Source organism: Clarias gariepinus, chromosome 8 (assembly GCF_024256425.1).
Source record: "Clarias gariepinus isolate MV-2021 ecotype Netherlands chromosome 8, CGAR_prim_01v2, whole genome shotgun sequence".
Classification (NCBI taxonomy): Eukaryota; Metazoa; Chordata; class Actinopteri; order Siluriformes; family Clariidae; genus Clarias; species Clarias gariepinus.
The window spans coordinates 13,517,369-13,532,713 of record NC_071107.1 but is presented as its reverse complement, the minus strand read 5'-3'; the positions used below and the strand labels follow the sequence as shown (position 1 = coordinate 13,532,713).

General features: G+C 36.4%; 1 protein-coding gene across 2 annotated transcripts in view; it reads left to right on the top strand.

Annotated features, from left to right (window-relative positions):
* map4k5 (mitogen-activated protein kinase kinase kinase kinase 5) overlaps positions 1-15,345 on the top strand; it is a 52,740-nt gene that overhangs the window by 26,942 nt on the left and 10,453 nt on the right. The window contains exons 8-25 of one of the 2 annotated variants that reach the window (XM_053501527.1): positions 1,475-1,522; positions 1,771-1,813; positions 1,981-2,053; positions 2,213-2,344; positions 2,845-2,907; positions 3,041-3,122; positions 3,436-3,552; positions 3,831-3,909; positions 6,744-6,802; positions 7,015-7,082; positions 7,708-7,752; positions 7,970-8,012; positions 8,110-8,314; positions 8,653-8,738; positions 10,067-10,108; positions 11,452-11,536; positions 11,649-11,728; positions 11,880-11,940. In XM_053501527.1, the coding sequence (XP_053357502.1) occupies positions 1,475-1,522; positions 1,771-1,813; positions 1,981-2,053; positions 2,213-2,344; positions 2,845-2,907; positions 3,041-3,122; positions 3,436-3,552; positions 3,831-3,909; positions 6,744-6,802; positions 7,015-7,082; positions 7,708-7,752; positions 7,970-8,012; positions 8,110-8,314; positions 8,653-8,738; positions 10,067-10,108; positions 11,452-11,536; positions 11,649-11,728; positions 11,880-11,940 (1,411 nt within the window). Of the gene's footprint in view, positions 1-1,474; positions 1,523-1,612; positions 1,653-1,770; positions 1,814-1,980; positions 2,054-2,212; positions 2,345-2,844; positions 2,908-3,040; positions 3,123-3,435; positions 3,553-3,830; positions 3,910-6,743; positions 6,803-7,014; positions 7,083-7,707; positions 7,753-7,969; positions 8,013-8,109; positions 8,315-8,652; positions 8,739-10,066; positions 10,109-11,451; positions 11,537-11,648; positions 11,729-11,879; positions 11,941-15,345 lie in introns of those variants that run through there. The other variant, XM_053501528.1, reaches the window with a different exon arrangement.

The following is a 15,345-nucleotide window of genomic DNA, read 5'->3' as shown; positions in this document are numbered from 1 at the left end:
TGTGTACAGCGCGAGTGTAAAGCAAAAGCAAGTCTTATTAGGGAGGTTAAAAATCCATTTTCTCTCTCTGCTCAAGGGTTAGCCTGCTCTTTGCCTGCTCTGTGCACGTCATTGGACACCGTCCCCCACACACACACATTATTATTTTTTGGCTGTGGAATGAATAATTTGAGTTTCCATTATATCTTATGGGAAATTTAAATTTGATTTCCACATGTTTTGGAATACGAGCCCGCTGCCAGATTATGCTTGTAATCCATGGTTACTCTCTGTCTGTCTGTCTCTGTCTGTGTGTGTGTATATATATATATATATATGAATGAACGAGAGGGAGAGAAATAATTAAATATAAAAAAAAAAATGCTTGAGCAGTACAGTGATGTGTATGTATATATTTATATATGCATGCATGTGTGTGTGTGTGTGTGTGTGTGTGTGTGTGTGTGTGTGTGTGTGTATGTATGTATATGTATGTATATATATATAATATGTGTGTGTGTGTATACACAATATGATGAATTTTATTTTTCCAATTAACTTGAAAAGTAAAAAAAATGCAGATTTAAATGTTACATATGCAAGAAGTAGCACAGATTCATAAGATCATGTGTTTCATGGTCATTTTTGAATGCACAGTGTGACAGTTAAAACAAACTGGCAGGACTTTCTGTATAAGAGGCTTTCTTTAAATCGGTCCAGTGCTTTGTTGCCGCATAATCACGCTGCTTTAGTTTTAAGGATTAATCCTCCTGTGGTGTCTGTTTTAAATTTTTTATTTATTTATTATTATTATAATAAAGAAGAGCCCGTTCCTTGAGCAAAATTCTGTTTCTCTGCAGCGCGTGTGGGACCGTTGGTACTTTCTTAAATTTTTCACGACAGATGGAATCCACACTCAGTACACTGTTCTGGCACTACCTGTACCTGTTGAGTCTGGTAGCATGAGATGGAACCGTCTTAAGTACTAGTTAATCGTGGGTGGCAAAGTTTTTTTATATTTCTTTTAAAGGGTGCGCAGTTATACATGTCTGTCTTTTTTTTTTTTTTCTTTTTTTCTGACAATATTTTATCTGCTGAGTTGACATTTTAGCACTGTTTTTTCAAACTTTTGTGTGTTCTAACATTGATAGTTTATTAACCTATGTCACTTATGTTCACTTAGTTTTCTTTGCTTGATGCAGTCCAAAAGGTTTTACTTTTTGGAAACGCAGTAACATCTTTAACAATGAGAAGCTGCTCACTGCTTCATCACTTACAGATGAGACACAATTAATCAATTGCTCTTAGGCATTTGCTTATTTTAATCCTAAACCTGGTAACTTTTTTTGTGGCTGGGCAGTGTAGAAACCTGAATATAAGGCTAGTAGTTTTTGAAGTTCAGTTAAATGCATTTATTCAGCCTGTTTCTAACATGGGGTCTACATGGATCTGCTCTGATGTTTATTTTATTAATATTTCTGTCTGTTTCCTTTAGGGTCTGAGTTATCTCCACTCCAAAGCAAAAATGCACAGAGATATCAAGGTACCTCCTCTTCCATTGCTCATTGTCATTACTGTTTTGTTAACTGTATCTCTCTAACCTCTTCCTGCTTCCTCTTTTTGGTAAGAAAGCTATCAATCAAATGCACTTTTGAATGCCTACACTATCAAATGTACGCTTGGGTTTAAACCCACTTTTTAAATATTGGACTAATAAATAAATGGACTTAACTAATGGACTTTAGATATAGGGATTACCTCTAATTTGTTTACTTCTTGTTCTCTAACTAGGGGGCAAATATTTTGCTTGCCGACAATGGAGATGTCAAACTTGGTGAGTTTTTTTCTTCTTTATATTTTATTTTTGTATGAGACTGTTCATATAAGAAGAAAGAAAACATTGTTCATTGTCAAGTTTAAATGAGTTTAAATAAATCCCTTATATTTGCAAATTGTGTGAGGTGGTTATGATCATAAATGTATGTTTGTTTATTTTTGTAGCGGACTTTGGTGTAGCAGCCAAAATAACAGCCACAATTGCCAAAAGGAAATCCTTTATTGGCACCCCCTACTGGTGAGACTTGTAAATTAAAGATTTTGTTTTCCTGGTTTAAATAAAATTTAGGTGATGCTTAGAAAAGACAGTAATGAGAACTTTGTGAGTTGAATGGATTAAAGAGAGAGATATGAGATGAGACAAAGTTTGTATGTGTGCGTGTGCGCGTGCTTGCAGGATGGCCCCAGAAGTGGCTGCTGTGGAGAAGAATGGAGGATATAATCAGCTGTGCGATATTTGGGCTGTGGGAATTACTTCCATTGAACTTGCTGAATTGCAGCCACCCATGTTTGACCTGCACCCCATGAGGTACTAATCTTGCTCACACGCACCTTGTCATAAAATTACGGTCTGTACATGTGTTGACAGAAACTAAATATAATTTTTCAAACAAAAATAACAAAACTTTACTGTTACAACAAAACTAAAAATAGATTCCTCCAGAGCTACACGTAATAAAATGAGAAAAAGCCCATGAATAAATTACTTCCTTGTACTTTATAATAAATCACTCCAGTGACTATGCAAAATTAAATGCCAGTGATTGTGTGAGTCATGCAGTTTTTTTTTTTTCCCTTTTTCTCTTCCTTGTCCGTCCGCCGCCCCACCCCCCAATATGCTGCCAGTATTTTTGTGTTTCTCTCTAAAGATCAGAAGCAAAAAAAACATAAAGGCTAAAATTTACAAAAAATAAAATAAATACCTGATAGCAATATTAAAAGCTAAGTTATAATGTCAGTGGACCACATTTGCTTTGTACTTAAATCTATTAGGTTTTGCCCTGATGTGTCTCATGTTCATCTGTATAGGGCCTTATTTTTAATGTCCAAAAGCAGCTTCCAGCCTCCAAAGTTAAAGGACAAGCTTAAATGGTGAGTGTAAGTCTGTAATTTGAGGTGTGTTCGCGATAAATTTCTAACACAGATCAGTGTTTACATAGTTACAGTCCGTATTTAAGCGTCTCTCACATGTGGAATTTCTTTCTTTTAATACCCTTATGTTTAGGTCTACAAGCTTTCACAATTTTGTTAAAGTTTCTTTGACTAAGAACCCTAAGAAGAGGCCTACAGCTGAAAAACTGCTTCTGGTATGAGCCTGAACTTTTATCCAGCTTCACCTCTATTATTATAAACATTGCTTTTTTTTAAACTGTTGTGTTTTTGTTTATTGTCAAACATAAAACCACTATAGTTAATATATTGGGTACATTATCATGTGTCATGACACGTCTGTGTCAGATATGGTTTAAATCAGCCAGGTGTTTATACTCTCAGCAGTTGTCACCTTTACAGCTTTTTAAAAAAAAATTTTAAGTTTTTTCCAACAGGTTTAAATGTGTTGTGTAATGCTATCACTTTTTTTTTTTTTTTTTTTTTTTTTTTTTTCTTGTTTGTGTATAGCATTTGTTTGTGGCTCAGTCAGGTTTGAGTCGCAGACTTGCAGTTGAGCTGCTGGATAAGATGAATAACCCAGACAACCTGCGTCCCTATATCGACAAAGATGAGGATGATCTGGAGGTATTTCACACAGTCTCTACAGTATGTGCAAAAGTAATAAACTGTAGTGTAATATGTGGATATCCTGTAACTGCATGTTTCTTTGTTCAGTAACTGGTTATGGTCAGGGATGTCTCTTTACGTATCAAGTCTCTTCATTGCACCTGCATAAACAGTGCTTAACATATGTTACACACATACACACTCTTTTCTTGCATAGTGGAGCACTGTTCCTATAATTAGCAGTGCAGTATTATAGTATTAACTTATCTAACTGCAGTCTTTCTCTTACTTTGTAGCCACCGCATCCTCCACACACCATTCGTTCAGCCCCTAACAAGGATGCTCGAGCTGGGAAAACTCGCTCCGAGATTGACTGTAAGTAAATAAACATATTCCACCTTTTACACAACCCAGATGAACTTTTACATAGCATTGCTTAAGAGAAAGCGCAAATAAAACAAATCAGACATGGTGGGTTAAGGAGGGTTGCTACATCAGACCATTCAGTCAATTTGTAGTTGCACAATTAACTTGGCAAAGTTTTTTTTTCTTTCTTTTTTTTTTTTTTTAAATGAGATGCCCAGCAACCTAGTAACTGGGTTGCAGGGCATCCTTGCATAGAAATTAAAGCTGGATCTTCCCCATGCCAGGTGAAAAACTTCCCACTGAGCCACCAGAGCAGATATATAAGCTGACATAAGTAATTACTTGCTTTTAATAAAGAAAAAATTTACAATACCCAGCAACAGCCATCATGTTGTGTTGTACTAGGCTTAACCTTAAATTTAGATATATGGAAGGCATTGTGGAACATACAAGAGTGAGTCACCCTCACTCCAAGCTTAAATAAAATGCTTGTTTGTTAAACATTTCTGCCTTTACAGTAGTCTTCTGGAGCTCTTTTTTACATTGCCATTTCAGTCTTGTAGTAAATGATTCAGTACAGTAATACACATTACATTTAGGCTTAAGGTAACAGTCATATTGTAGATTTAGCTTTGCAATATTAACTAGAGAATATTGCCTGACATTGCCAAAATGTAAATTTTCTCCTTCAAAAGTGCAGTTTGCGTTAAATGTACAGTGGCTGCCACATGACGTATCACAGCACTCCTTTCATAATGCAGGCTGTTTCCCTAGAGTATGACGATAAATACCCTTGTGACTTTTGTTCAGAAGGGTGTGTCTTTTGGGAACTTCATTCCTGACTCTTCACTGTTCATAAATTAGATGCAGGGGATAAACAAAGGGCAAAGTGATTTGTATTTCACAAATAGCAAACATGGGCGCACACACACACAGTTTTCCAGAGACTCAAGCCTGACCAACATATAAAAAAATATTTGTTTTTAGAGGGAACATGTTAGCATATTGCAGATTTCCATATTGGAATTAATGCACTGGTACATTATACTTTCGTCTTGTTTGCTTGGCCCTGGAAAGATTGGGTCATTTCATGTATTTATTTTACTTTTATGGTAATTTTAGTAGACTGTAATTGCTTAATCATAGTTCCACAGATTACTTGTTGAGTGTGATCTAAGATATTCTAGGCAGTATGTAGAGCCTTATAGTGTTTTGGGTATTGAATGAAGCAGTACTACATCATATGTTTCAATTCATCTTTGTGTGAGTGCACTAAATGCAGGTTGCTAGGATTTGCTCATGTAGCTCAGAACGGTACAGGCTTGACCACACACTTCTTCAGCTGCTGCCGCACAGAGGACACGTAGGGTGTATGTGTGTGAATGAATTACTGTGGCCCAGGTAATTTGTAGAAGGGAGTGAGTAAATATTGTCCTATGCACTATACATGGTGTTTGTGTTGGCTTTGTTTTGTAGATAACGTCCAAAACTCAAATGAGTGTCATAATGATTGGACTGTGAATTTAGCAAGTTGTGGTTTAGTCAGTCTTTTGTTTACACTGTATATTGGTTCTTGTGCTTGTCCAGTGATGTAGAATTGCACATGTGAAGGTACTTGTGCTGAAGGCAGAAACAATTGATTCTAAAGAGGCTGTTCTTACAGAATGCTATAGTTTAAATCTCTTGCCCAGATCTGTGAAACTTGTTAAAGCTTCTGCTCTAAAACCTCTTCTGCTTTATTGCTGCAAAGTTTCTGTCTCACATCCCTCTGTAACACCAACACGCAGCCCAGATGTCACTGCAGATACTGACACATGTAACCATGAAATCAGTCAGGTATGCTATTGTCATCACTTTGTTTGCTAATCAAACTTTTACAAAGTACTGTTAAAAAGGAATCCCTACTTTTATATTTTCTTTTAAAGTGTAGTTTATTCTTTGCATGGCATTGTATGCCACCAGCAGAGCTGGTTAGCCAGATGTTAACTGCAAACAGACACTACTCTGAATATCTGAATTAAGTTATAATATTTGGATTTTCTCAAGTTCTGATAACTGGTTTCTGTGTTTTGTTCATCACTGTGTGGGTGTCTGTAAGTTCAGAGTATAGCCAGTCTTTAGCCTTAAATGGTTATGTAGAAAGTATTTCTGACGCACTTGACTTGTGTTCTGTCACTGTTGAACAGTGTGCTGACTGTCTATCATAGCTACCAAGTTAAGTTCATTTGAACTCTTCTCTGCAGAAACAAAAGACCAGATGTCAACCTGGCCAGCCATCAGCTTTTAATGATGCCGACAGCAGAAACTTTAAGGAATATAAACACACTATTTAGTTTTTGCTAATGTAAACAGGCTCAGCTACTTTGATAGTTGTGTTTGGTAACCCATTATGTAATGTTTCTAAAAGCGTGTGCTAATATGATGTAATCTACCAACGTCACACACACAAACATACAACAAAGTTAATGCCATGCTTTCCTAGCAAAGTGTTTCTATTTGATTAGCTTTACTATATTCATTTTCAACTATCATCAGTTCAGTGAACTCGGACTATTGTTAGCTATGTGTAGCTTTTTAAACTAGGTGAAAGGTATGTCACAGTGGTGTGTGTATTCAAAGTGCAATGTTTATCATATATATGATATACATACATATTATCTACCTTGTTTCTTAAGCTCAGTGCTAGTAAAAAAATGGCAGAGTTTACCTACACACTGTTGAAGTTTCACTGTCATTTCTTTCATGCCTTTTTAAACCAAGGACAGTTGCCAGGTAGTATGTATATGATGAATTATGGCATTGTAATTGTTCTTTTTCCAATTTGTATTTCTGCTTTGTTGTAGTAAACAAGCTCCGATTTGAGTCTCCACTCAAGAAGGAAACTGAAGCAAGCACAGAAATGGTGAGCACATAAATATTGTAGAATTGTATTTAGTCTCAGCTCACACAGACAGTAGAGCTGGTATGCTAAACTGTCCAACCTGATGTTAACTACAACCAAACTGATTTACTGGTATACAGTATTACAGTTACACATAATTTAGACTTAAATGGCAGCCTAAAAATAAAACATACTCTAATTTGAGTGAATTAATATGATGTCACTCTCCACAGGATGTGACCAAAGAGAATGATTTCTCCTCTCAATGGAGCCCATTTGCTGAGGGAGGCATCTCTTCCAGGTAACTATAGAAACAGTCAGAATGGAGATCATTAACAAACCAGCCTCCCAGGCAGGTGGCCTCATATCACTACTTAATAACAGACCTTGTCTGACATCTTTCTCTGGAAAGTAACAAAGCTTTGTGTCTTTGCACCTGCTAGCCTGCTCAGTTTGTGTGTCTGAGCACACCTTCTTCAGATTGTCTGCCTGCCTGCTCATTTCCTTTTACTTTGACTGTCAGTTCTTCTGTTCTTTTTTTTTTTTTTTTTTTTTTTTCCCTTGCTTCTTTTAAATTTAAGGAGCCTTCTGAAAAGGGTGGAGAATGAGTTGTTCATACAAAAGCAAAAAGTGTGTTCGTACCCATGGCTGTAATTTGCTTAGCTATTTTTCATATGTACTGAATCCCATTTTTAATTCCCTTTAACACAAAGTTGAGTTGTGCAACTTTTTACTGCTGTGTTAACCAGTGTGTGCATCATGTCACTGTTGTATCACTCGAAGTGTCTATAGTGCATCCATCAGTATAGAAACTGTAGTAATTGCCTTTAACATTGTTCTGAACAGGTTTCCTCTCTCTCTCCCTCCCTCTCTCTCTAACACCCGCCCACCCCCACCTTGCCCCTCTGTCTGAACTTTTACTCTAGCGGACATATGGCTCTATTAGAAGACGCCTTTGAGGATGTAGAGATGTGAGTTTTGTATTTACCTGCTTTATACAATACTCATTAACATATTGCACTTTGCTTGTGCTTGACTTTGTTTTGTCATTTGATTATTTAAATTTTTTATTAAATTATATAAAGATTTTAAAAGGAATTTGGCCCTTGTACACATACCTGACAAGTGCAAACAGATACTGACCCTAAACACCGGCATCAGTTCTCCTTCATGTACTTTCTTTTCCAGATCCACTTTAAAACATGTTGTGCCTCCACCTCTTCCTCCTAAAGTAAGTTTCTTGTCTCGACATTAGCCTCTGCATGCATATTGTGTGTGTTTAAAATAAATAAATGAATAACTATGCACTTTATCCTTTCCACTGCTAGCCACATCCATTCAGCTCATCTGATGATGTGGGGTTGAACGATGGCTCTTCCACAATTAAGCGGTTCCCAGGCTCAGATAATGATATGATTCCTGGTCCACGCAGGCAAAGCACACCAGAGAGAGGCAACAGGATTGATCAGATGCTGCATGATCTTTCCTCCAGTGTAAGCAGCCCTGGACTGCTATCACGATCAGCAGAATATGGTACTTGTACACCTTTGTATATCTTACACATGGGCCATACCCTGCAGCTGACAATCTACACAACATTATCCAAACTATTTAGAGTGATCTGTAATCTTCCGGTAATATACTAGTTTTTTGTTTTGTTTTGTTTTTGCCAGAATTCTATCCGTCATTTCCTGTGGTGAGAGATTCAGTTTCTCTCACCATTTTTGGACCCTAGAAATCTATGTAGCTCAAAGCCCCTTGTGTCACTTCACTTTCAGTTGCATTTTCATGTCTCTGTTCTTTACTCAACTGCCCTACCTCCCTTTTTTCAGTTCACCTTCATATTTCTCTCTCTTGATTTGTCTCAATAGTTGAGGATTCTGAGGAGACTCCAAATGGAGACACTCCTAAATCGCCACCTGGTCGGCCAAAAAAGAAGGAGAAGAAAGAATTCCCGGTGAGTGTGTATGCAGGTCAAATAAGCTACGTTTACACTGTCAGTTAAATGTGACCCAATTCAGATTTTTTGCTCATATGACACATATCGGATATGTTCTATGTCCGTGTAAACAGGAAAAAAACTCATAAATTCCAATATTTCGAGATCGGTTTCAGGCCTTCTTCATATGTGGAAATCAATCGGATATAAATCAAATATGTGCTAATGTGATTGTCGTGTAAACAGACAGATCGGCTTTCCTGAGGCATTGTGTTCATGTGAGGCATGTTATTCTCCGCTGAAGGCGCGTATGGAATGATAACATGGCAGGTGACATGGAAGAGGAAAAAGCCCCCCGCCTTGTGTTATTGCTTATTTAGGGTAAATACATTTAAGAAATTAGTATTCAGTGAAATGAAGCATATGCACAGGCTGCAATTATGGCGTTTTTTCCCCCTCCTCCTCCGTTTCAAAACCATGGTGACGGTTTGCAAAATTTGCATATATCGCAGAGCTAGCATCAAGCATATTTTGCCTTCGTCCATTTTGGCTAGTGTGTAGCGCAAGAACCTTCCTTTAAGTATGCGCGATGTTTTAGATGGTATGGCAAGTGTAAACACGAATCGTATATGGGTCATAGTTAAAAGAACGTGTAAACAGACGGTCAAAAAAAAAAATCAGATAAAGGCAACAGATCAGAATTGGGCATCGAGACCTGCAGTGTAAACGAGGCTATAGAGGTGTGAAAGTGTTGTGAAGTACACTACAGGACCTTCCGATTTTACTTTTACATTTCTTTATTTAGCCGAAGTACTTGTGCACAATGAAAGTAAGCATCCAGCCAACATGCAATGATTTATAACTAGGAAGACAAGATATTAGTAAAAGTATTCTGTATAGTAGGAGAGAATCGTTGTAGAATATCTTGGTGCATACACAATACAAATTAAGATAATTTTAAAACTTGCAAAGTTTTTATCATGCAAAAGTTTGTTAGAAACTGTCAGCAGCAGTCTAAATGCACAGTGGGGGAAATGTGAAGAAGAAACAGCAAAAACAACAAAGTCAAGTATAGCATTGACTAGAATTTGTGTAAGCAGTTGATAAAATTTTGATCTTATGAAGACCAAATCTGCATCAGTTACATCACTCATCTAAATCCACACCAATATAAGCTGTGTGCGCGGTCTGGACAGTTAGTGTTCATGGAAATAGAGGGAAATATTTAAGTTGCTGTTGGATGTAATCGCTAAATTTGTGGAGTTGTTTTGATTTAGTAATATACATCGAAAATGATTGACACTAGTGTTAACAATACAATAAAGTCATTTTTCATTTCTTTACAGAAACCAGCAATTAATGGCCTTCCACCTACCCCTAAAGTGCTGGTGAGTACTCGCTCAATTTTCCCCTAGCTTCGTGCAAGACTTCTTGCAGTGCACATTCAGAGAGTTGATTTTACAAATTTTTTTTTTTTTTTTTTTTTTTGGGTGTACTTTAAAATAAATAAATAAACATGAGTAGGTTATTGGAGAATACTGTATAGCTACTGCAGTATTATTTTAGATAACCAAGATCAATTGAATTGAAAGTAAATATTTTATTTGCAGGCAAAACAAATACTGCAGCAGGTTCAGTGTTTATGTTAATATTGCTATGAGTAGTTTTAGTTTACTCTAAATGGCTTAATTGTAGCCTTCCAGCTGTAACTCGTGTATTCTAACTAGTGCTTTACAATTAATCAAACAGAAATCTAAATTATGGAGCGATATCCCGGACAATATTCAAAAGGAATTTCAAATTACATTTGCAATTGCGTTTCCCATATGTGGATGCACAAAGTGTGCTATAATTCAAATGCAATTGCAAACTTTACATTACTGTTTCCTGTTTCGCCTTCGCGAAGCACTCTGACTGCCAAATTTCAAATAAAAAAAAAAAGTCCATTTGCATTTATATTTCACATGTCTTACAACTTATGAGCCTGCCATATTTAAACTGCAAAATCATTGACCACGTTTGCTTTTTCACTTTCTCTGTGTCGCAATTTGCAATTCCTTTTGAATATTGCACGGGATATTGCTCCATACTAAATCAAAATGATCCTGTGCCTGCAAGTTATTATAGTTTATATTTATGTAGTTTGCTAATTTTTTTATAGCAAATTTCAATATTTTATTTATTTTTTTTATACTTTTTGAGATGACAAATGTTACCCAACATCCTCTTAATGAGATCATTTGTGCCATTTAAACAAAATGTTTGAATACAAAACATATAATAGTTACATATTACAGTATAAATCACAATATTTGTCAAAATAATCACAATGTGTTTGTTTTCCTATTATTATTTTTATAAAATGTGCAGTGCTAACTTCCAGCTAATCCTCTTTTTGAATCATTATACATTTTAGTTGAATTGTTCGTTTAAAAAAAAAACTTGAATTATCTAAGCAATCTGTAGTATTATTTTTCCTTTAGAAATGGTAGTTGCACTATTGTTAATGCTATTGTGATTGTCAGAAAAGAAACACATTATGTTGAAGTGTCTATACATTTTTGAGCCCCTCTGTATATAAAAATGTGGGCACAGTGTGACAGAGCCTGATAAACATCAAATGCATTGTTTTCATTTAAATAAAGTTCAGGATAATCTCTGTTGAATACAGCAATTTATTTTTGGAACAAGGCTGATACTTGATTATTTTTGTTTCTGTGTTTGCATTTAGATGGGAGCATGTTTTTCTAAAGTGTTTGATGGCTGTCCTCTTAAAATCAACTGTGCCACCTCATGGATTCACCCAGAGACCAAAGGTAGCTGTCTACCTCAAAGCATCATCTTGTGTGTGATTGCATTCATGCGTGCAATTGTGAGAAACTCCTTCTTTTTTCGTTCTTACATTTGTAATGTCTACCTGTTTTGTAGATCAACATCTGATCTTTGGGACAGAGGATGGCATCTATACATTGAATTTAAATGAGTTACATGAGGCCACCATGGAGCAGGTACTGACCTCTGAGCTTCTTTCTCTAGCATCTTCCATTGAAGGAGTGTGTCTATAGCCTAATCAGTGTTTTGTGTTTGAGGGGTTTTCTATGTATTACAGAGTATAAATCACTTTCACCATTCAGTAGATGTATGCTGCATGTGTTTCAGTTGTTTCCACGAAGATGTACCTGGGTCTACGTCATAAATAATAACCTCATGTCATTATCAGGTAAGTATCTCAAGTACACTTGAAATAAACATTTGGATTCTTACCTAATAGCTCAGTGTTTAATTTTTATATTCTGGGTTTTGAATGTGTGGGTATACGTTTGTGTGTGTAGGTAGGTGTGGTTTTTTTTTTTTTTTGTTTGTTTTTTTGGGGGGGGGGGGGCGGATATACAAAGACTCAAAGTTTAGTTGCATTTTGACTTAGTGGAAAACAGTAATTGTTTCGAACCATTTTATTTAAAACTTTTTCAGATGTGGCAAAACTATAGATTAGATATGCATAATTTTTCCCTAATGCCAAATGTAACAAATGAGCCGAGGCATTGCATCAATGGTTATAAGGTGAATTTGATTCATGGAGGCTATAAAGTTTTCTCACAATTGCAAGCTTTGTTACAAATAAAGGGTGAGCATAAAGTCTTTCCCTGTTTTGAAACATACTTTCCTCAAAACCTATATTCTCAAAAAAATACATATTACAGTTTATTGTGAATTAAAAATATATATGACTATATATTTTAAGATAACCTGGCTCTGTTAAAAATGTACAAAACATGTCAAGAGCTTTAGCAAAAGTTGACACCGAACACCGAAATGAACAAAGTCTCATCTCTGTAACAATTGGTGGTTGTTGGTGTCAGATTCCATTTCATAAGACTTTTCTTTTTAAATTCTCCAAACATCCAGACACATCAGTCTCTAGAGTATAGAGAATGGTGTGAAAAACATTGAGTGTGTGACAGTTCTGTGGGTAGAAATTCATTTTTAATTAGAGGTCAGAGGATTGCATTATGCACAAAACATCAGACCTTGGGGTATATTGGCTATAACAGCAGAAACCACATTTGGTTCCCCTCCTGTCAACCAATAACACAAATGAGGTAGACATGGTCTCAGACTCACCCACACTGGACAGTTAGACTAATTTTTGGATAAGCAAACGTGCTCTGAACGTCCTAGACGTTTATGTTGCGTTTTGTAGTGGCAATCGATTGACTTCTACACTGGCGTTCGTTTGTCTCTGTCTAACGTCGGTCTGCAGCCCAAATTGTAGTTTGTGTGTTAACCTGTGGGGGCAGTGTCGGGAACTGGATATAAGTTTTTTTTCTCCCCAATATTAGTCGTAGCCAATTCCTCCCCGTCACTAGGGGGCTCCCACATTAAGGCTGCTACTACCACTCAGTCGGGAGGGCGAAGACTATCCCGCGTTTCCTCCAAACCGCGTCACGTCAGCCGACCGCATCTTTTCGAACTGCTTGCTTATTGCACCATTAGGGGCGGAGTAACACAATCGGAGGAAAGCGCTAGCCGCTCCTTCTGCGTGCGCGAGCTCACAGACGCCCCTGATTGGATGTAGAGCTGTAATTAAACCCGGGTTTCGAACCAGCGCTCCCCAGATGATAGGGCGAGCGCTTTAACCACTGCGCCACTTGGAGGCTCCCAGGATCATGGGATATATCCGGTCTTCCGAGGCGTAAAATAAACGTAAAGAAAACGCGTTGGAAGCGTTTTCATTGCGTTTGTTGGATTTTGAACGTCAAGGAAAAGCTGCATGCAACGTTTTTTTGATGCCGTATAAACGCGTAGCCGGACAAACGCACGTCACTAAAGCCCGTGTGAACACACTAATTGACTCCTATGTGTAGAAAACACTCGCCGCTTGATCCGCACTCACGGGATGCTAGGAACGCAAGAAAAACGCTCGATTTTAACGCCCGTGTGAACAAGGCCTTAGAGATTAGAAAATCACTGGCTCTTATTTCACCCTTAATCTATCTTGTTTGGATAGACTGTGCCCATGATGGCCCATTCACCCTAATGATTGATTTGTGAGATGCTTTTTTGCTTATCATTGTTTTAAAGTATTCATATTTAAGTGACTAGGTTACCACATCATGCTTTGTAAAGTTGAGAGACAGTTATAGTGGATAGTATTATCAGGACATCTGCAGTGAAACACTCAAAAGCAAGTACATCTGGTACCAACATTCATACTTTTTCTTTATTCTAATAGTGCAAACTTTAGGTGAAGCTCTTGAAATGTACAAGTAGTCTATTTACAATAAATAAAAAATGCAGTAAATGTGTGTATGGGTCTATATGTACAGGGTAAGTTTGTCTTAACTAAATAACTGCATGCATGGAAAGGTGGACAACTCTTGTTGAAGATTGATTTGATATGATTTTGCAAATTCTAAAGCTGCTTTGAAGGTTCGTGGTTGCGAAGTTATACAAAGCCATATGATGAGAAGCATGGCAAATCCTGACATTAGTTTATATATATATATATATATATATATTAGGGCTGCAACTAACGATTATTTTGATAATCGATTAGTTGAGCGATTATGTTTTCGCTTAATCGGATAAAACCTAACCGCTTCTTTAGTTTGATATTTCGCTTATAACTATTAAAAAAAAAAAAATCAGGGTGTTATTTATGTATAAAAATAAACTTTTAAAAATGCAAAAGCCACATAGAGTTTAATAATCTTTAATTTTGACATTTTAAACCTTAAATGAAATATAGTATATAATATATACAGTGTGTGTGTGTGTGTGTGTGTATATATATGTATATATATATATATATATATATATATATATATATATATATATACACACACACACACACTCAAAAAAATATATAAACGCAACACCTTTGTTTCTGCTCCGATTTTTCATGAGATGGACTTAAAGATCTAAAATTAATTCCAGATACACAATTTTACCATTTCTCTCAAACATTGTTTACAAATCAGTCTAAATGTGAGATAGTGAGCACTTCTGCTTTGCTGAGATAATCCATCCCACCTCACAGGTGTGCCACATCAAGATGCTGATCTGACATCATAAGTAGTGCACAGGTGTACCTTATACTGCCCACAATAAAAGGCCACCCTGGAATGTTGGAGAGAAATGGTAATATTGTGTAACTGGAATGAATTTTAGATCTTTAAGTCCATCTCATGAAAAATCGGAGCAGAAACAAAGGTGTTGCGTTTATATAAAATACACTGATATATTCAATTGATAAGATATAAACAGCTAAAATAATGTAATTTTGTATAATAAAATGATGTATGCATAAGTAAAACCACAGTAAATTACAAGTTAACTTTGTAGTGGACTATAAAAAAAAAACTGTAGAAATGCAAAAATCTAATAGTCACAAATATACTGTTATTTGCATTGCTGAAAACCACAACAATCACTAAATGTAATGTTCTGTTATTCGCATCGTGTAATTTAAACTAATCTAAAGTAGCGCCATTTAACTAATCACTATTGCTCATGAGGTGATTGCGCAATGTGATGCTAGCGAGTAGCACGTGAACAGATCTAGCGCGACTGTCCCGAAGTTAGTAAACAGTTAAACTAAAAGCACTTCAACTTTTACACGATG